General features: G+C 46.0%; 2 protein-coding genes, 2 long non-coding RNA genes and 1 other non-coding gene across 5 annotated transcripts; 2 read left to right on the top strand and 3 right to left on the bottom strand.

The window, feature by feature from the left end:
- Window positions 1–5,825: 5,825 nt before the first annotated feature.
- LOC4340640 (pyruvate dehydrogenase E1 component subunit alpha-2, mitochondrial-like) lies at window positions 5,826–9,247 on the bottom strand. The gene is made up of 8 exons (NM_001421516.1): window positions 8,342–9,247; window positions 8,146–8,225; window positions 7,468–7,545; window positions 7,167–7,262; window positions 6,987–7,058; window positions 6,699–6,752; window positions 6,544–6,609; window positions 5,826–6,137 (listed from the first exon to the last, which is right to left on the bottom strand). The coding sequence occupies exons 1-8, from the start codon at window positions 9,045–9,047 to the stop codon at window positions 6,093–6,095; spliced, it is 1,197 nt and encodes a 398-aa protein (NP_001408445.1). The 5' UTR covers window positions 9,048–9,247; the 3' UTR covers window positions 5,826–6,092.
- A 426-nt stretch (window positions 9,248–9,673) lies between these two features.
- LOC107281339 (uncharacterized) lies at window positions 9,674–11,163 on the bottom strand. The gene is made up of 2 exons (XR_010742134.1): window positions 10,527–11,163; window positions 9,674–10,438 (listed from the first exon to the last, which is right to left on the bottom strand). It is a non-coding gene; the product is annotated as an uncharacterized protein (transcript).
- Window positions 11,164–13,249: 2,086 nt separating this feature from the next.
- LOC136357089 (uncharacterized) lies at window positions 13,250–15,413 on the top strand. The gene is made up of 3 exons (XR_010742154.1): window positions 13,250–14,225; window positions 14,354–15,024; window positions 15,117–15,413. It is a non-coding gene; the product is annotated as an uncharacterized lncRNA (long non-coding RNA).
- A 665-nt stretch (window positions 15,414–16,078) lies between these two features.
- Window positions 16,079–17,764, bottom strand: LOC112939327 (uncharacterized). The gene is made up of 2 exons (XR_003242936.2): window positions 17,309–17,764; window positions 16,079–16,444 (listed from the first exon to the last, which is right to left on the bottom strand). It is a non-coding gene; the product is annotated as an uncharacterized lncRNA (long non-coding RNA).
- Window positions 17,765–18,306: 542 nt separating this feature from the next.
- LOC4340639 (uncharacterized) lies at window positions 18,307–19,911 on the top strand. The gene is made up of 3 exons (XM_015787935.3): window positions 18,307–18,389; window positions 18,481–18,569; window positions 19,549–19,911. Exons 1-3 carry the CDS (start codon window positions 18,360–18,362, stop codon window positions 19,697–19,699), a joined length of 270 nt encoding a protein of 89 aa, XP_015643421.1. The 5' UTR covers window positions 18,307–18,359; the 3' UTR covers window positions 19,700–19,911.
- Window positions 19,912–20,602: the final 691 nt, after the last annotated feature.

The raw sequence follows: 20,602 nt of genomic DNA, 5'->3' as shown, positions 1-20,602 counted from the left end.
TTTGCAGCTGGCTTATAGCCTGCTATTATATCTGCTCTAATGCGCGACTAGTCGCACGGCCCCAGTCACTAGTAGCGTACCACTAGTACTACTACTACACTATTATTTATTACTAGTACTACTACTTCTAGTATTACTACTATAAAAATATATATATTTTATGTATAAAAAAAATACACACATACAAACTTTATATACGATGTGTACAAACTTTATATACAACACGTATAATCTTTGTATATGATGTATACAGACTTTATATACAACGTGTACAAACTTTGTATACGTACATATTAAAAATAAAAAAAACTAAAAAAAATCACGTATATCCGTATACAGTGTACGAAGTTTGTATACAAAGTTTGTATAGACCTATATAAAGTTTATGTACGATATATACAAACTTTATATACAAGTATACAAACTTTTTATACGTATACGTGTATGCTAAAAAAACCAAAAAGAAAAAAACCGAAAGAAAAAACCGGAAAAAAAACCGAATGGAAAATCGCAAAAAACAAAAAAAAAAGAGGAAAAAATCGGCGGGCCCCACCCCTACGCACGCGGTTGCCGCGCCCCGGGGGAGGGGGCGACTGATCGCGTTTTAGGCCCCGTTTGGCACAGCTCCAGCTCCCAACTCCAACTTACCTAGAGCTGGAGCTGTGCCAAACGGTACAAATTCTTTGTTTTTTGGAGCGGAGTTGGCAGAGCAGCTCCACAAATTTGTACTACGGGGATGGAGCTGGGTTTTTGCTGCTCCACAGCTCCACTCCACCCCAAAAGACCCACTACCCTTTAAAATTTTGATGTATTTACACAGAAATGCCATTGAACTACCCCTAAACTCCTCCTCCTCCTCCCATCCTCTCTCTCCTCTCCCATCTTCTCCGGCAAGATTCGGCGGCAACCAGCGGCGGGCAGGCTGGCGGCGGCGGAGCACGGGCTCGGTGGCGGCGTGCGGGCTAGCGGCGGCGCGCGGGCTCGGCGGAGGCGTGCGAGGTCGGCAGCGCGGGGGCTGGCCGACGGTGCGCGGGCTCGGCGGCGACGCGGGGGCTGGTCGGCGGGCGGCGGCGCAGGGGCTAGCCGGCAGCGCGCGACCTGGCGGCGGCGCGGGGGCTGGCCGGCGGCGCGCGGGCTCAGCGGCAGCGCGTGGGCTTGGCGGCGACGCGGGGGCTGGCCGGCTGGCGGCGGCGCGGGGGCTGGCCGGCTGACGGCGGCGTGCCGCTTGGCGGCGGGGATTCCTTTTTTTTTTCTTTTTTTTTTCAGATCTGGAGCTAAAAGTTTGCCAAACACTTTTGATGGGTCTGTAACTCCAATAGGAGCTAGCTCCAACTGGAGTAGGAGTTTGGAGCTGGGAGTTGGAGTTTGGAGCCCTACCAAACGGGGCCTTAGCTTTTTTGTGCTGTGTGTGCCCATGTCTCGTACGGCGCGAGCCCTGCTGTGTGCTGCTTGCTCATCTACTCTATTTCGGTCTCACAGGAATTTTTGTGGAGGGACGTAACACTTTTTAAAATTAAATTATGAATCTTTCAACACATCGGTACTTTCGATTGGAGGAATGTGACCTTTTCATAGCCATATAAAGTTTTCTTTTTCTTTTTACCTTTGTTCGATCTTCTATCAGTATATAGGAGACACGATTTTTTTAATCTTTTTTTATTAAAAATGAAAAAGACCGTCCAGGACCGGGTTGCTAGCTACTTTCTGCGTGATATTTTTTAGACTACGAATCTGAACATGCTCTGTTACGCTTGCATAGAAACTCTCCAGAGATGAGGATCACCAAATGTTTTAGCATCTTCACCGGGGTTATTTGGTATACGCAAAAGGCGGTACCACCATTCCTCTACCGCTGAAGGTCCCAACTTTGCAAGTCCAATTGGAGGCCAATCCACCGCTGAACTTTGGCCCAGACTCGTCAAAAGAATATGCAATGTGCGAGGAGATGTATTATCGTTTCATGAATGGTGTAGCAAAGTGGTCATATCTGTTGGTTCACCACCTTGGCCTATTTCGTAGAATTAGGTCTGGTTTAGTTTCTAACTTTTTCTTCAAACGTTCAACTTTTTTATCACATCAAATTTTTTCTGCATACACAAACTTCTAACTTTTCCATCACATCGTTTCAATTTCAATCAAACTTTCAATTTTGGTGTAAACTAAACACACCCTTAGCCATTGTAAAGAAATTACACCCGTCCGGTCTTTTCACCTTTCATGAAAAAAATATGATGATAATAGGAGTGTTAGTTCATATAAAGCTACATCTTCTCAGCCAACTTTTCCAGATTGGTAACTGAGATAAACTGTTTGTATTTCGATATAGTATTTATTTAAATAAAACAAAGGCAAAAGGTTGCAATATATATTGATTGAGCAGGGCAACACAGTACGCTGGGGCTAATTTACTAGTGTGCTTGAGAGAAGTATAAAGGATAAGATTGGAAAGATACAGAAAATGAAGTGGGGTATTAGTACGCAATTAATTAAGTATTAATTATTTTAAAACTAAAATGAATTACTATTATATTTACAGCAATTTTTCTAACTTTTTAAGAAAATATTTTTAATAAATTTAGGAAGCGTGCGTGTAGAAAATAAGAGACTTTTCTTCCAGATGTGCTTGTCTCAAACGCAGTGTATAAGGAAGATTATGTTTTGCGTTGTTCTGTACTGATGGTGGTACAATACTAGATAAATGCATTCCTCTCAACATCTATTGAAGATAATAGTTTTTGTAACTTAGAGGGTGTTTAGATTGAGAGATGTAAAATTTTATCGTGTCACATCAGGTATTATATAGGATGTCGCAGAGGTGTTCGGGTACTGATAAAAAAACTAAATACATAATCCGTCAGTAAACCGCGATAGCAAGCCTAATTAATCTATCATTAGCAAATGTTTACTGTAACACCACATTATCAAATCATGGAGTAATTAGGCTTAAAAGATTCGTCTCGTAAATTAGTCGCAATCTGTGTAATTAGTTATTTTTTAGTCTATATTTAATATTTCATGCAATGTTCAAACGTTCGACGCCATAGGGTGTAAAATTTTTGGGTGTGATCTAAACACCCCCTTAGACCATTCCCAACCCAAAACACTAGATATAGTTTCCATAAACTCCACATCATCAAGAAACTAGTACTAGACACTAATCTTCCAATGCAAACACCACTAGTCCATACTTAAATTTAATGTTGCTTATCTCACATGATGTCTTAGATGTTGTGTAGAAACTGTCTCATGCAAGATATGGTTTTTTTCTCTTTGCTCATTTATTCACTTGCCACATTATTTTTTAGGCAAAATTTACCACAGGACATGCAAAAAACGTGTAATTGGCTAAAAGACACCGTGAAAACATGACATGGCCGATGGACCTAAAAAAACATGTAATTGGTTGCAGGACACCGGTCACATTTTTTTATTATTTCCAGATCAAAAGAGGTGAGATATTTTTCTACATGCCTGACTTGCCCCTTCTCTTTCCTTCTTTAAACACCGGTGGGTCCCATGTGTCATGGACAGTGTATGTTTAATCTAATTTTTAATAGGTTTTTAACCACCAGGCCCCACGCGTCATGGACTAATTTGTTCCTAATTAGTAGGGTGATTACTATTTACTAACCATAAGTGGGGCCCACATCTCTCTCCTATCCTCCTTCTTCCTCACGCACGTGGCGGAGCAGAGGAACAGCGCGCGGCCGGCCGACGGCCTGAGCTGGGACGGCTCGGCATGCGGCGAAAAAAGCGGCGGCGCTCCGCCGGGGTATCACTGCCGGCGACGGCGAGGACCAACGCCGGGATCTCCTCATTCAGCGAGGACCAACGCCATGGTGACGAGCAGCGCCGGGATCTCCTCGTTCAGTGAGGACCAACGGCCAGCCTCACCTCCATCCTCACGGTGCAGCAGCTGTCCACGGACATCCAGGGTCTGGACGGCCTCATTGCCAGCTCCGACCCCATCGGCTTCCAGGTCGGCTCCTTCGCCAAGAGCTACCTGATGCAGGAGCTGGGCGTGCCCGAGTCCCGCCTCTGGGAGCTCGCCATCACCGACTACTCCTCCACCCTGCAGAGCGGCATCGTGGCGGCCATCGTCGACGAGCTGCCATACGTGGAGCTCTTCCTCTCCATCAACTGCCAGTTCAGGACAGTGGGGCAGGAGTTCACAAAGAGCGGATGGGGATTCGTGAGTTCTTTTCCTTGTTGGCTTCTTTTCTTCCTCTTTTTATTCTACACTACAACCAAGTACTACATATGCAGGCTTTCCATCACGACTCCCCTCTGGCCGTGGACCTTTCGTCGGCTGCCGAGGAGGAGGAGGGTGACGTGGCCGCCGAGGAGGAGGAGGCCGGAGAGCGAGGTAGGTGCGGAGGCAATCCGATCTGATGAATTGGCGGAGGCGGCGCTCCATGGCAGGGGCAATCTTGCCATTTGAAAAATATTATCACCTCTTTTGATCTGGAAAATATAAAATATTGTCTCTGGTGTTCTATAACCAATTACACAATTTTTAGAGTGTCAATCAGCCGTGTCACATTTTTACGGTGTCTCTTAGCCAATTACGCGTTTTTTTCATGTCCTATAGCAAATTTTGCCTATTTTTTATCAGAGGTGGCAGCTTATTTTATACCATAGACATCATCCTAGTCAGAAATGGCCTATATATATATATATATATATATGTGTGTGTGTGTGTGTGTGTGTGTGTGTGTGTGTGTGTGTGTGTGTGTGTGTGTTGTGTGTGTGTGTGTGTGACCATTTACATTTTTTAAAATTTTGATAGTATTGGATGTACTTAGTTTGATTTTGTTTTTTCCAAAAATTTACGTCTCTATGAGAACAAAGTTTTAAAATTCCCAAACTTTAGTAAAGATGTGAGATAATGTTTAGTTCATTATCCTACTAGCTAGGCTGTGTAAATCTAATCAATTTATACTTCTAACTTATATTTTTAAAAAATATATATGTTGGATCACCTATATAAAAGTTATAAAATATTTCATTTTTATGAAATACTCCCTCGGTAAAAAAGCCTAATTCTGGATTTGAATATGGACATAATGTATGTTTGGATTGTAATCTAAAAGTAGGTTTTTTTTTTTTGGACGGGAGGTAATACGGCAGGACTAAAAAGGATGATAAAGTGAATGCACCGTCTCTTCTCGTGGGCACCGATGGAACGATCATCCCCGCCGGCGGACGGACCTGAGCACCGTTGAGACGAGGAGGATGGGAGGAAGGACGGACCGGGCACGTAACGCGTTTGGGCCACGACATCCCATTGAATTCCTCGCCCAACCTCTCGATCTCTCTCGCCGTACGACGCCTTCTTCTTCTTCTTCTTCTTCGGTTAGGAGAAGTATAGTACTGTACTGATTTGAACGGCGGAATGGCAGACGACGGTGGCTGGCTAGCTAGGGCTATTAGCTGTCGCTCACCAACGGCTACTACATCGCTGATCCTGCCGCCCGTTAGCTAAGCTCCTCGTTCGTCGTCTTGCGATTTGCGATGCGATTCCACGACGTTTGTCGTGTCGCTGCACCAAGCACAAGAAGGCCGTTGCCGCTGCAGCGCGAGATTGATGGGCTGCGCACGACGTGGGCCGTGAATTCTCGGCCTGCTATTTAGCTCATATGGTTGGGAGGCCCATTCCCAACGCTGCAATGCTAGATGAGGAATGAGTTTACTTTAGATCCCTTAGTCCACGTATAGCTCGAGTATACAGTACCAGGGAAACGCATCCTAGCTTGAGAACTTCATGGAGATGCATCAAAACAGCGGGTCAACATATAAGCACAAGTGCACAACGCCAACATTCACCTGAGCATTGACAATTTTCATGACCCCCCCAAGGGAATATTACGTCTGCATATTGCCGAAGGTCGCACTCGCAGTTGTGAATCACACAAGACGATGAAATGACAGGATTAATTCCGGCAGTTGATTCACCTATACATAATTTATTTAGTGACAGAAAAAGGAAGATTAACACTAAGGATGCCTTGACCTGTATTATTAATTATTTCTCCTCTTGTATATGTAACTACAGCACAAGGCAGCCAAGATTCTGGTGGCCGTCGGCTACCCTAGGGAAGTACAGTTCTCACCACCTTCCTGTCCACACCAAATGACTGCATCATGGAATACAAGATTAGTTAGGATTGCTGATATATTCTGGGATATACTCCCTCCGTTTTTTAATAGATGACGCCGTTGACTTTTTCTCACATGTTTGACCATTCGTCTTATTCAAAAATTTTGTGTAAATGTATAAGATATAAATCACACTTAAAGTACTATGAGTGATAAAACAACTCATAACAAAATAAATTATAATTACGTAAATTTTTTGAATAAGACGAATGGTCAAACATGTGAGAAAAAGTCAACGGCGTCATCTATTAAAAAACGGAGGTAGTATATTTAAATCAAATGAGATATTTAAACTTTAGGAAAACAGTTCCATAACATTTGCATGCACGAGAAATTACTAAGATATATGGAATTCTGAATGAATTGCTCTTGGCATCTGCTTACCTCCAAACCGCAGTCATTAACATATACATTTGTAAAGAGCTCAGATGGATCGGGCATTGGACTTTCCTGCAGTATTGAACGTGCCATGATTCATAAGCACAAGTAGTTCGAATGAACGAAACATTTTTGAGGACATATATAACTGCAATTCAGACCTTTGCTTTCGCGATGGCAGTGTCGACTTGCTTCCTTATTTCTTTCTCCATGTCCTAAGAAGAAACATCATAGTAGATTTGACTTAGGATTTCTGTGTTTATGTTTTCCGCCAAAGCTAATCTCATGCAAGGATACACTATTTTTGTGTCGGTTTGTGCTTCTCTTTTGTATCTCATAATGAACTAAAATATACAGCTGATTTCTCTGCCTTGAATCAAAGAAAAACAGCATGCTACGTCTTGCATTATTGCTTTGTGATACTATTTATATGTACCACAATAGTATACCTTGAGTTCTTGTGTGGTTGCAAAGTCATGGGCCAGTAGTAGCTTCCTAACCCTTTCAATTGGATCGCGCTCCTGTTGGTAACATAACACAAACAACTTACTCAGAATGAATGTCTTCGGTGTAAATTAAGTTTTGAGTCGAGACTCGAGAGCTCATGGCCGGCCATCCTGATTCCTGACCTGTCTTATGCCTGCAATTTCATCTCTGGTGCGGTAAGTGCTCCCTGGATCTGACATAGAGTGTCCGTGGTATCTGTAGGTGTCCATCTCAAGAATCTACAACACCGAGAGGATATAGAAAAGTTACATGCATCTCCAAGAGCAGGATTGTGTTTTCTACTGATTAGCGGCACTGAATCTATCGAACAATATGAGCTAAACCACACTACCAGCAGTGTATTTCAGCACAGCCCAACCCCTGAGAGATCCAGAAATGTCCATAATGTGCACAGTCGAAATGGCAATCAGGAAATTCACTTACAATCGGTCCATTTTCAAGAGCATGTTGCTTGGCAAATTTACAAGCTTGTTTGACTGCAAGAACATCCATACCATCGACCTGCACCAAACACAAGGTACCATAACCATCATCACAACGATACAAACAAGAGCACCAACACGGCCACCTCCATGCCTGCATATCCCCATAACTTCTTGCATGCAAGCTAATCGCAGTAAAAATAACTGCAACCCAACTTGCCGTAGGTGTGGCAAGCCACACAAAGTAATCGTTGGCGGTTGGCCACAAGTGTGGTAAGATGTGACTTAAAAATGAGCCTACGACATGTGAGCCAGCGAGTTAATGAAGTGTGGCAAATCATAGTTATAGCAAACCAAACACCAACCTAAGAAAGTTTGGCACATCTAGTACTCGAATATGTGGCATGACGATTTGTGGCAGTGAACCAAACAACCCCGGAACCCACAACTAGATCACAGAGTATGGTGATCAGAGTCCAGAAGGATGTTGCACTCAAATTTACTGGTCAATTATGTTCAGCTCAGTTCTCATTGTCACATCAACAGATCAACTCTCCATCAGCCAGAAAGAGTTCAAACAACTACTACTCATAAAAAAAATTCAAATAAAACAGACGTTAAATATTGGGTACGAAAATTCACAACTGCGCTTAAATGAGACGGAGAAGTATTTAGTTACCTTCAATCCTGGCACATAGTCGCCGCGTTTGTAGTATGCGGGGCTTTTCGATGCCCTCCATTCCGCCGTCCCCATCCCATCTGTGCAAACAAATTAAAATCAAACAGACCAAATCAAACCATCCGCAATTCATCCAGCGATCAACGAACAATGCAAGCAAAATCAATCCCAAAGATTGAACCGAATTCCAACTCACAGTGGTTGTTCTCGCAGACGAGCACGACGGGCAGCTTCCAGAGCGCCGCCATGTTGAGCGCCTCGAACAGCTGCCCCTGGTTGGCGGCGCCGTCGCCGTAGAGGTCGAACGTGACGGCGGCCTCCTTCCTGTACCTCTGCGCGAACGCGAGGCCGCATCCGAGCGGCACCTGCGCGCCCACGATGCCATGGCCGCCATAGAAGTTGGCGTCCTTCTTGTACAGGTGCATCGACCCGCCTTTCCCCCTGGAGCACCCGCCGCGGCGGCCCATGAGCTCGGCGAAGAGGGCGGCGAGGTCGCCGCCGCGGGCGAGGTAGGCGCAGTGGTCGCGGTAGGCCGTGATGATGGCGTCGGCGCGGGTGGTGGCCGCCTCCATGCCCACCGCGACGGCCTCCTGTCCGTCGTAGAGGTGGCAGAAGCCGCGGATCAGCTTCGCCTTGTACAGCGAGTCCGCCGCGATCTCCGCGCGGCGCATGGCGGACATGTCGCGGAAGAAGGTGGCGAGCTCGCGCGCCGTGGTGGCCACCTCGCGCGGGGGCGGGTCCACGATGTGGGACTTGTAGGGGACCGAGGTCTCGATGGTGAGCGGCTCCGTCGAATCGGAGACACCCCGGACGCTCGTGGTCAGGGGCAGCGCCGCCGCCGCGCGCCGGGGCGCCGCCGTGACGCCGCGCAGGCGGCGGAGGAGGACGACGGCCGCGGCCATGGCGCCGATCGATTGGGCACGCGCAGGTTTGGTTTGGGAGCTTGGACTTTGGACGCAGCAGCAGCAGCGCGCGGTGCTCGCCGCGGTGGAGCGGATGATGGGGTGGTGGCGTCGCGGTGTCGCGCGGCGGAGCGGGCCGCGTGGCGCGGTGTGGGGCTCGGCTTCGCGTTCGCCTCCGTGACTAGGCTCGCTTTGCCATTAAAGAAAGCGAGCATGGCGCACAGGTGGCTCCTTGTGGGGGGGTGGGGGGGGAGGGCGGGGAAAGCCAGCGGGAGGTGGGAGCTCACGGCCCGGGGGGCACATGGCGGCGTCCCGTTCGCCGGCAGCGAGCCGTCGCTCTCAGAGTCTCGGTCTCCGGGCGCGAATTTGATCGAACACCTGTCGAGCTGTCGGCAGCAACCCGCTCCGCCGCGTGCCGGAGAGAACAGTTCGGGGAATTAAGTGGGCCGAATACAACTATGGGCCGAAATTGGTTATCGAAATAAGGTGGCCCAGATTTATGTGTGGGCGGAATTCATCGATGAGAATTAAGTAGGCCAAATTCATTTATGGGTTGAATTCTCTGATCAGCGGCGGTCAAATGTATTCACTCGTGGGCCACTTTTTGTTGACGAGAATGAAGTGGGCCAAATTCACTTGTGGGCCTAATTTGTTTATGAGAAGGAATAAGATCACCGAAGGTCCCTCAACTTAACGAGATTTTTTGAGGTCTTTTAACCACAAAACCAAAAATCTCCGCCCCTAAATTATACAAAACCGTAAAAAAAAAAAAAAGTTCGTTAGGCAGTATTGATCTATTTTTTTCCTGGTTTGGCTGACATGGCATATAGTGGGATCCACATGTCAGTGTCCTCTCCTCTCCTCTTTTCTTTTTATTTTCTTCTTCTCTTTTATTTGTTCTCTCTTCTCTTCTCTTCTTCCCCCCGAACCTGAGAGGACGGCGGGTGGAGCAGGCCACAGGCGGGCGGTGACGGGCGAGCACGGAGGGAGACAAGGTAGCTGCTGCCGCTCGGAGGGAGGCGAGGTGGTGGTAGTAGTTGGCTAGTTGCTGCAGTAACCGCCGTTGGAGTACACGATCACCGGCACGTCGTGCCACTCGTCGCACGGCGGCGCCTCGTCAACGGTCACCAGTCGCAACGTCACCTCCGTGATGGAAGGCATCACGCGGGACTCGCCCTTGTGGGTGTACGGCTGGATCTTCCACCTCGTCGCGTTCGCGTCCAAGCCCGTCGTGTTCACGCCGCTGCGGCCGGAGATGGAGGCGAGGCGAGGCGCCACCAGGAATACCTCCAACTCGCGGCTGAGGATGCGGATGGCGCCCTCCATCTCGTACACGTCGGATTTATTGTCACTGAAGTCACATCGCAGGTGAGGCTCCGGGATGAACTCATCTGCATTAATAATTTCATCGAACAAAAACAAAATCAGAATCTTTTCTCCAAAAAAGACTCAGAATCAACAACCTGTGGTTAGCATCACCATGTACTGATCAAGGGTTGGTGAGTAAATCATCAAGAACTGGATTGCCACGATGAGCAGGAGCAGAGAAGGGTGGCAGAAGGCGCAGAAAGTGCCCTTGCTTTTCTTGTTCCCCACAGCTGCCTTCATGTCTGAAACAGCAACTACTCACACACCAGGGACAAGAACAGAACTGCCGCATCCCGACCTTCCTCTACGCCATGCCATTCTCCCCCCCAAGGGCCGCCGCAGTGTCACACCGCTCCTTCGCCGCCCTCCCCCTCGCTGGCGGCGGCGCCATCGGTGGCTGCCCGCTCCTCTCCGACTTCGGGCAGCGGGCAAAGACCGACAGCGACAGCGAGCTCCGCCTCTGCTCCCACGTGTGGTGCGGCCTGGGTGAGACCCGTCGGCACGAGTTCCGGCACGGCGGCACGCCGCAGCGCTCGCTCGCCACGCGCTCGCTTGCCGCTCGCGCTCGCCGCCGCGCTGCTGCTCCGCCTGCCGCCGCCCGCTTTCCTCCCTCCCAGGCTCACCGACCGCCTCACCCCCCTCCAGCCGCCCACTGCCGCGCTCGCCAGCGGCCGCTCCGCCCGCCGCCCCCTCTCTCTCAGGCTCCCTCCGCCGCCGCCGGCCTTCGGAGAGGAGTAGAAAAGAGGAAAAAGAAAGGAGAAAAGAAAAGGAAAAAGTAGTGTGGTTTCACATTTTTTTTCTCACTTACATGTGGGCCTCATAATTTTTTTATTTATTTACCACGTCCATACTGCCAAATCCATACGAAGTGAGCCAAATTCATTGGTGGGCTGAATCCATTGATGGGAATTTGGTGGGCCAAATTAATTCGTGACATTTGGTGGGCTAAATTTAGTGATGAATCAGACGTCGGCTTAATTCATTTGTGGACTGATTTGAATTAAGAGGTCTGAATTTGTTCTTAGCTTTTGGTGGTTCGAATTCGTCAATTGAGAATAGGTAGGCCGATTGAATTCATGGGTGTAATTAATTTACGGAAAATTGGGCCGTATTCGTTGTGGACATTCGTGGGTCAAATTCGTGGTCGTTTGATTTGACAAAGAGGCTACCAACAGTCCAACATTTTTTTGTTTATTTAGAAACAAGTTACAAACGCACACTTATCTCTACGAACACACATCTTATTTTTACAAGCACCTCTAAAAAATGGATCGGTGTATCTTAAAATTCACAAAGTCATCATAAACATCTTGATGTCGACAAAAACATCACATAAATTTTAGTCGTAAATACAAACACTCATATAAATTTTAGAACTTGAATCCAGGTAAATCGGATCCACCATAAGAAATCTAACTAGGTGCGCTCACTTTGCCAGTACAACACTGCTTTTTGTTCAGATTAAACAACTGAATTAATGAGCCATTAACAGTTTCTACTCCGTCTGATCTGCCTGATTTTTTTTTGTTAAGATTGAACAACCGAATTAACAAGCCAAACTAGCCTTTCACGAGTCTCATCAAATGAACGAATACGTCATTTTACGGTGCCGTTCTTCAGCAGCAGTTGGAGAGTCACAATTTCTTTTCGATAAAAAGTTGAGAATACATATACCTTCTTGGACATGCACACTGAGACATCTATCATACGTAAGAAAAAAAAATATATTATTACTATAAAACTGCTTTGGCCGGATGCAGAGGCCATAGAGCCGGAACGAGGCGAGCAAGTTGACCTTAGAGATAACGCTGACGCAGACCTAAACAAAAATAAATCACTTTTTCCCAAACAAATCCGGACGATTTTTAGTTGAAAAAAAAAAAGAAATTCCCGGTAGCGTCTCACTGCACTCATCGTGAAATAAATTTTGTCGCCGGCTCGCCGCCCACAACAAATGGCAGCCGACTTGTTACGAGCATTTTGTTGCATAGTTGGCTCCGTGCATTGGAATATGCTTTTCGGCACGGATGATGGGCGTGGAACAAAGGTCACGGGATGAATGTGCGTGAATGACTGAAGTGCCCCTACTGCCCCCACCTTCAAAAATCAAAAGTTCAAAACCACCAGTCATGGTCATGGACGTGTAGATTTAATAGTACCACGTTAAATATAAATATACAATCGAAATTATGTTACATGGTTAAGGATTTTGATTTTAGATTGATAAAGCTTAGCACGAGCTATTAGGTAAAGGTTTGTGAGTAGTAATGTAAAAATGAGCGATATCAGTTGGAGGAGATGGTATGTAATGCTAAGCCGCGTGATAATTTATAGGTGGTTTGTTTTAATGTTGACTGCTTTTAATTAGGGATTTAACAACATAGTAATAGTAACAGTATGTATTGAACACATATTATTGAGTAGTTATCGTGATAATTTTAGTAGCTGTATTAAGGCTCCTATCTTTTATCATCACGCGTAAAGTTGTCGAGCATATGTTTTAATTAATGTAGATAGACCAACTATGTCACAGACTATGAGAAAATTTCACGAAAACTACTGTTCTTTTAATTTTACAAAACTATCAACATTTGCTTAGTGTTGCATTAAATTAACATTTTTTGGGGAGCATTATAAGCCATCAGTTATAAACATGGTTCATTAGTTCATATCTCAATGTCAGATGCAAGGTGAGTTGGAGGGTAGAAATCGTAGAAGATGACACACATCATCATCTCGTAAAGAAAATATATTGTTCAGAGCACTATATTGGACTACAACTCGTACCGTATAGAAATGGTTGTTTGGGTATAAGGTGTGCAACCACCGAGTCCCACTCCGGTGCTTTCTACTCAGAGTAGAAAGTAATCTGGGCCATTGATCATATTTAATTGAAGGGTTAAGATCTAGTTCTACTCCCACCAGAATTAGTGGGAGTAGAAATGTGAAGGGGTGTTTTCGTCCAAGAAAAATAATTCGCGTAGGGGTATTATCATATATTATCAGTCTCTTACTCACCCTATCCCTATCCTATGGATTCGTATCGCATCGTCGCCATTTCACTCCATCCCGACGCCATTCCCCTCCATCCCCGCCTCCGTCGCCGCCCATCTCCCTCGCCGCCTCTGTCGCCCGTCCTGGCGTCTCCTCCCCCTCCAGCGCCGTTGCCTTCTCCGCTCCCTCCGTCGAAGCCCGTCTCCCCGCCATCGCCGCCTTCTCCCCCGCACGCGTCTCCACGCCGCCTTGTGAGCCCCCTCGGTCGCCGTCCTCCTCCCCCGCCCCCTTCTCCAGCGAGTCGCCTCACGTCGTCGCGCCTCCACCCGTCACTGCCGCCACGTTCTCCTCGCCACCAGCCCTCTCCGCCGCGTCACCTCCACCCGCCACCGCCGCCACGTCCTCCTCCCCATCAACCGCCTCCCCCTTCTCCACTCCTCTCGGCGATCCCGCATCTCCGTCTGGGATCTCCAGAGCTCCGCCCTATCCCGCCGCTACCCGCGTCGGCACACCTTCTGGCGAGTTCCACCTCAGACCCCAGCACCGTGCCACTCGCCGCCGCCGAGCCTTCCTCCTCCTCGCTATCCCCTTACTCGCCGTCGGCCTCCTCCCCCACGCTCGGCTCTAGCCCCGTCCATCTCCGCCCGCCATCGCTCCTGCAGCCGCGTGGGAGAGCCCCCAATCCATCGCCCACAAGCGGAGGACGCAGCCTCTGGATCCAATGGCAATGCACGCCTGGCTCCCCTTCGTCCCCATGCTGCCTCAAGCACCTCCTTCGGAGCAGGAGGAAGACTCGCCATTGGAGAATAGCGGAAGGTAATGCCCGGAAATTTGCAGTAAGATGCGCTCCCCTAATGCTGCCCCTCAACTTTCAATCTCAAGTTGTTTGTTTTTCTTAAATTTTGATTTGATTTCCAAGGCTACTGTTTCCTATTAATCTGTAGCATGAAGGATGAGATGATCCATCTATATCTGAACAACTCCACCATGGCGTTGGCGATCCCGAGAGAGGCATGCTTACTGGGTGCTCCGAGGTGCCATGGCATTGGGATGCTGGTGGGAGCATTCGGTATTTGCAAGGAGCAAGAGCAAGTGCGCGAAGCCATCTTGGAAGGTACGTGTGGCTGCTTCGTCGTACCAATTGGATTTGGCGCGCAATGTTGTGCTATTGAATTATGATGTCTAAAGTTGTCATCTTTCTGAATGAAACTAATGTTCACCTGTTGTGGGGGCTTTGTAATGGGTGGATGTTACTAGTGGCTATATTTGCATTGGCATTGTTATGCCACCATCAATTAATGACGAGTAGATGATGTGTGGTGTCTCTTTCCTTTGAACTTTGGTTGCCTTTTCACCAATTATATTGCTCGTTTTGGTTAAGTAAATACATTGTTTATTTCAGAACAGAACGGTTAATGTTAACAGCATTTTTACTTACTTACTCTGAACCACATGCCGGCAAAGGGGTTCTCGGTGTTCAGGTGCGACGTTGAAGCAGATGCACGTCGGTGACGTTGACTGCTTACTGCCCTGAGTCACCCCGAAGCGTAAGGTTTCATATACCGCTCCTTCTCAAATGGATACAAATATGAAATATGAGTACGCGGACTGGATGGTAGGCCCATCATAGCAAACAAAAAGTTTGATTATGACAGAAGGACATTTGTAGAAAATAAGAAAGATAACATATAGTTGTGATCTATGCAGGAAGACATCGATGAATACAGAAGAAAGCTAGCAGCGATTCTTTACATCTCTCCATCCAACAAATTTCGGAATCATGCACAGGCCATCTCCGAAGAAATCTAAGATGTTCAGCTTTGCATTGGGAGGATATTCTTTCATTAAATTCTAAGATGTTCATTTATCATTGAGATGTTTTATTTTGGAGATTCTTAGTTTGTCTTGTCAGATGTTCATTTCGAATAAGCTAGGTGTTAAATTTTTTAATATTAAACTCTATCTATTATTTATTAAATGATACTCAATCTGGTTATTCAACGATGTCAGATGCGGGGACTTCTTCTTTCTTTTGTAAAAAAAATAACGTTCTGCTATAATATATGCGCGCGGTCGATTGAAAAACCATGCTTTTTTTATGATAAGTACTTTCTGCGAGTTTAAAGAAACATCTCGTACCACGACGAAGCACCTTTGTGCTTCTGCACTGCAAAATCTTTCGTAAAGAAGCTGCTCAATGCAACATCTTACATCCTGTCAAACTGTCAAATGTGTAAGTTAATGTTGTATCAAAATCGGATGCTACGGAGAACAAAATGATGTGTCAGTATCATTCTTTCTTGGGGACGACATGTTCCCCCTGAAACTGTTCCTATGGTTTGCTTCGCTCCTGAATCAGCATCTTCTGGAGATCTGATGGCTGAGGATGCCAAATCTCCCACCACCAATCCTTTTTGGTGGCTTCGAGACTCCGAATAGAGCTGTCGCAATTCGAAGTTGGAACTAGAAAAATATGGACAGAATGAGTCCTCCAGCAGCATGTGCATTCTCATTGATCTGGTAGGCTCTGCATGAAAAAACAACCAGTTTCAGCAGCAGCAGCAGCAGCAGCATTACAGTTTCAGCAGCACCAGCAGTTCAGTTTCATTCCAACAACAGCAATTCAGTTTCATTCCAGCAACAACAGTGCAGTTCTAGCAGCAGCACAATTTCCAATAGTAGCAGTATCATTCCAGCATCAACAATAGCATCATTCCAGCAAACAGCACCATTAAAGCATCACACAAGCATCACAAAATGAAGTCACCATTCCAGTTGTAGATCATTTAATCCTAATATTTAAAAAGGCAACTAAATTTATTTGTTCATTACACTCCTTTAAAAATAAATAAGCAGCAATGAACTGCAGCCTTGCAACGCAAACAACAGAACTGTGCTTGCGCCGGAATCATCTCAGGGCAACCAGGTGCGCCGCAGTTATGCTGCCCAGGGATGTCGCCCCAACGCTGAACTGCAGGAGGAGCTACTGACCTCCTGACAGGGTAAACCACAGCTCCATGATCATCATCCAGGACCTATTTTCAGAAACCAAGCAGCAACAAGTCAAGTTAGGACACAGGAGGCAGCTCAATTCTGTAATTTTCTGAAAATGGATTAAATCAAGCTCAATACCGTATTTCTGTAATGTTTCTGACAAAGAATTCTTTTATAGTTCTAAAGCATTTCAGCTTATTTGCCTCTGTACACATCTAAAATAAATTAAGTGCCTCAGTTTCAGAGTGTAATGCAGATGCAGAGATGGCCAAATTCAGGAAGACATGTTTAATCTGCTATAAAAGAGTATCCATCTCACAATGCCACTCTAAACTATTGAGTTTAGAACAATTACTACAGTTCCCCCACAATGGCTGCAAATTTTGTATGTATGATAAAAGAACTAAGGCATGCACTAATAAATTAATTCAATGTACTATTAGTACTACTGATGAACTAGCAGAAAATGCTGGATGCTTTAACCAGTTGACAAGGCAATCATTTGGTAGAAAAGATCAAAGATCAATTGCACAAGATATGATTTAACTTGCCACCTTTGCTGAGGTTTAATGCTGGACTTATATTAGTAACACATCAATTTCAGCAAACTGTTTTGAGTGGAATTTCAAGTGACAGGTGTATTTCATTTGCAGCTTAAGACCAAAATTATTGTTCAGTTTTATCGTTCATGCTTACAACTCAACATACAAAATCGATTTAATAAATCTCCTATTCAATTTAACATCCGCAAATGTAGATTCTCTAGTATAGTTACAAGCTAGTATACACAGTCATTTACAAGTAAGTATATGTATTTGTAGAGGAAAAATTCAGACAAGTTCAACACTGAGGAGAGGAAGGGGAACAGAAAGTCAGGTGGTGGGGGAGGGGGGAGGAGTGGACACCTGAGGATTTCACCGCGCCGCCGCTTGCCGGTGCTTGCGTCGGACAGATGCGACGCGCCGCGCCACCGGCCGCGACGCCGCTTGCCGGGAGGACTAGCTGCCGGCCGCGCCGCCGCCTGCCGGTGCCTGCCTCCGACCTGATGCCACGCGCGGTAGGAAGACGACGGAGGAGGCAAGGGCACTGAAGGGGGAGGAGACGCCAACGGTGCCGGAGGTGGAGAGGGCGGGGCCAACGGACGGCGACGGAGAGGGCAGGGGAAACGTACGGGGACGGAGGGAGCGGAGAAGGCAGCGAGGGCGGGGGAGGCAGACGGCGACTGAGGAGGCGGACAAGGCGGCGACTGAGAGGACGGGGGATACGGACGGCGACGGAGGGGGTGGACAAGGCGGCGACGCCGGGGGAGGAATAGCGACGAGACTGCGTGCAACGGAGTCGGACCTGATGCGATGCGATGCGGAGTCCGACCTGATGCGATCGAACAGAAGAAAATAATCCATGCCAAAATTACCCCTAAACAATATTAGGAGATTACTTACCTGCCCTTTAAAATAAACGGTCGAGATCAATTCTACTTGGAGTAGAATACTGCAAGTAGATTGCACCGGAGCATTCCTCTGCAACCACAAGCATATTCCACTATACCAAGGTATTTTACACATCTATTATGATAGCTGGATTCAATTACATGCGGTAGATCCATAAAAGGTGAGTTGAATTGAAATTTAAAGCGAGAAGATACAATAGATATTAAGTTGATCGTAGGTTTGGTTTGATTATATAGCACGCCGACGGTGGTACACCGGGCTCACAGCTTCATGGAAAACAGTGGGCAGCACCGCAGCAGCAAAGGAAGAAAGCCCCCAAACGAAACGGGTGAGGGGCATTTTCGTCATTCCATACAGGTCACCTCCAAACTCGCCAAGCGAACCACACTGCGTCACTGTGATAAAAGCCGCTCTGCACCCACTCCGTCCACTTCCTCTCTCTCTCTCCTACCGTCGCCTTCCACTTTCCCCTCTCTCTCTCTCTCCGCCGCCGCCGACGCCGACGATGGCCTCCAGCCGCTGGGTCCGACCGGAGGTGAGCCAAGCTCCCACACGCGTCTACTCCTCTCTTCTTGCTCTTTGCGCTTAGCTGCTCGCTCGCTCACCCGGAGGCGCGCGTGTCTCAGGTGTACCCGCTGTTCGCGGCGATGGGCGTGGCCGTCGGCATCTGCGGCTTCCAGCTCTTCCGCAACATCACCGGCAACCCCGAAGTCAGGTCCGGATCTCCGCCACTGCGTGTTCCTGCCCTCTTTGCTTGCTTGCTTGCTTGATTTTTTATTTTTATTTATTTTTATTTTTTGCTTTGCTCGTTGGAGGAGAGATCTACTGTGCTTGATAAGCCTGTTCTAGTGGTGGACTTACTGTAGCTTACCGTCATCGATTTCTTTACGATTTGAGCCTATTACCTGGCGCTGAGCGTTGACTTACCTTGCTTGATTGATTGACATGCTAGTATTTCTCAGGTGAAATTTTGTGATGGTGAATTTTAGTATTTTACGGGGCAAGGAGCCAAGGAGTGGGTATATCATGTGTGATGTGTCCTTTTTTTTTTGTTTAATTAGGGTTTGTTATTAGACAATTTAAGAAACCTGTACCTGAGCTGGTAGAGAAACATAAGGATGAGCTTGCCATGTGTCAATTTGCTTGGGAAAATGTACTCTTTACATATTTTTTTTCTTGTTTGTTTTATAGAGGTGGAGTAGTTGGTACGGTGTCATGACGTTAAGAATGTCTTTTACAGAAAGCGTGGTGATTATGATGATAAGTATATTGTAAATTTCTATGCGTCTTGGGCATGATAGCATAGACCAAAGAGTTGCTAACATGGCTAGACACAATGTATTTCGTGTCGGCGTGTGTGTGGAATCTGTCTTCACTATGAGCTTATGTGTTATTAGTATGTTCAACTCATGACATGTTGGTGTTAATCTTTCGCTGCTCCAAACCGGCTCCAAGCATAATTCAATTCCAGTTTAAACCAAGCAGGATTTATTAGTGCTTAAATCTTATTGTGTCATAGACAGGAAGTCGTAGTGTATTAACCATTGTCTTATATAGTGAATTTTGATGGATAATTAAACCCTTGGGTTTCAAGGGTAACATTGATTATGGTGATAATTCGAACCCTCGGCGGCTGATGCTTATTTTGTCAACAATGAAGTGTAAGCCTGAAATAATAAAATGCTTTTATTCAGGGTTAACAAGGTAGGGAGGGCAGCTGGAGTGCTCGAGAACCATGAGGAGGGAAGGCGCTACGCAGAGCATGGGCTAAGAAACTATGTGCGCGACAAGACCCCTGAGATCATGCCAGCTATCAACAAGTTCTTCACTGAGCCAACAAAATGATGAAGGAATTTAGTTGGTTGTTGATTGCTCTGCTATTAGTTACTATTGCGGATTGATTTAATGGATTTTACCCATTTCAAGCATTACATATGTTGTCTCATCCATAAATCGGAGGACATCAAATGCCTCTTGTTGGAAGTTACCATATGTGTTTGTGGTCAATGACTAGTCAAATGTTCTAATACTATTTGTCTGATGATTGATGAGTGTTACATTACCCTGCTTGATTCTCTATACTCATTGTCTATATCATGTGAAATTACTGTACCTACATGATGGTATAGTCAGGAACAAGGGGAATGAACTGCCTTTGCACTGCTGATGCCGATTGGTTGCACCGAATTTTGCTACATGGAAAGAAATATACATTGTATATATTATCGACATGGAAAACAATTTCAGCAGAAAACACAAATGCAATTATGTAACCTCTTTATTTATGGTCCTGTCACATTGACCGCATTCCAGCTGACTCTTGCTGGGAAGCTTAGTACGTGTTGTCAACTTCTACTCCCTTTTTCTTCATGGGCACAATTTTTAAACGGTGTGTTTTTTTTTAAAAAAAATACTTTTTTCTTTAAAATTGTATTGATTTATTTTGAAGTTTTTAAAATAATAATTAATTAATTATGTGCTACTACCTACATCGCAAAATGTAACTATTTGGCGGTCAACAAATAAAGTTGCTCATAGGCTAGCTAAAGAAGGTGCTTTACGACTTTGGTTTAGGTTCCTCCGAAACTTTTTTTTTTCTGTTTGACGGATGACTAAGCTGGATATCCTAGTTGAATAAATTTTGCTAATAGTTTCCACTAAAAAAAGTAACTCTTTGTAGCACACTAATCTGTTCTAAAATAAAGCTATTTCTCCACATATCATTTCTTCTAAACAAATCACAATTAT

Source organism: Oryza sativa, chromosome 6 (assembly GCF_034140825.1).
Source record: "Oryza sativa Japonica Group chromosome 6, ASM3414082v1".
NCBI classification, from domain to species: domain Eukaryota; kingdom Viridiplantae; phylum Streptophyta; class Magnoliopsida; order Poales; family Poaceae; genus Oryza; species Oryza sativa.
The sequence above is the reverse complement of the archived record's forward strand: the minus strand, read 5'-3'. Positions and strand labels throughout refer to the sequence as shown.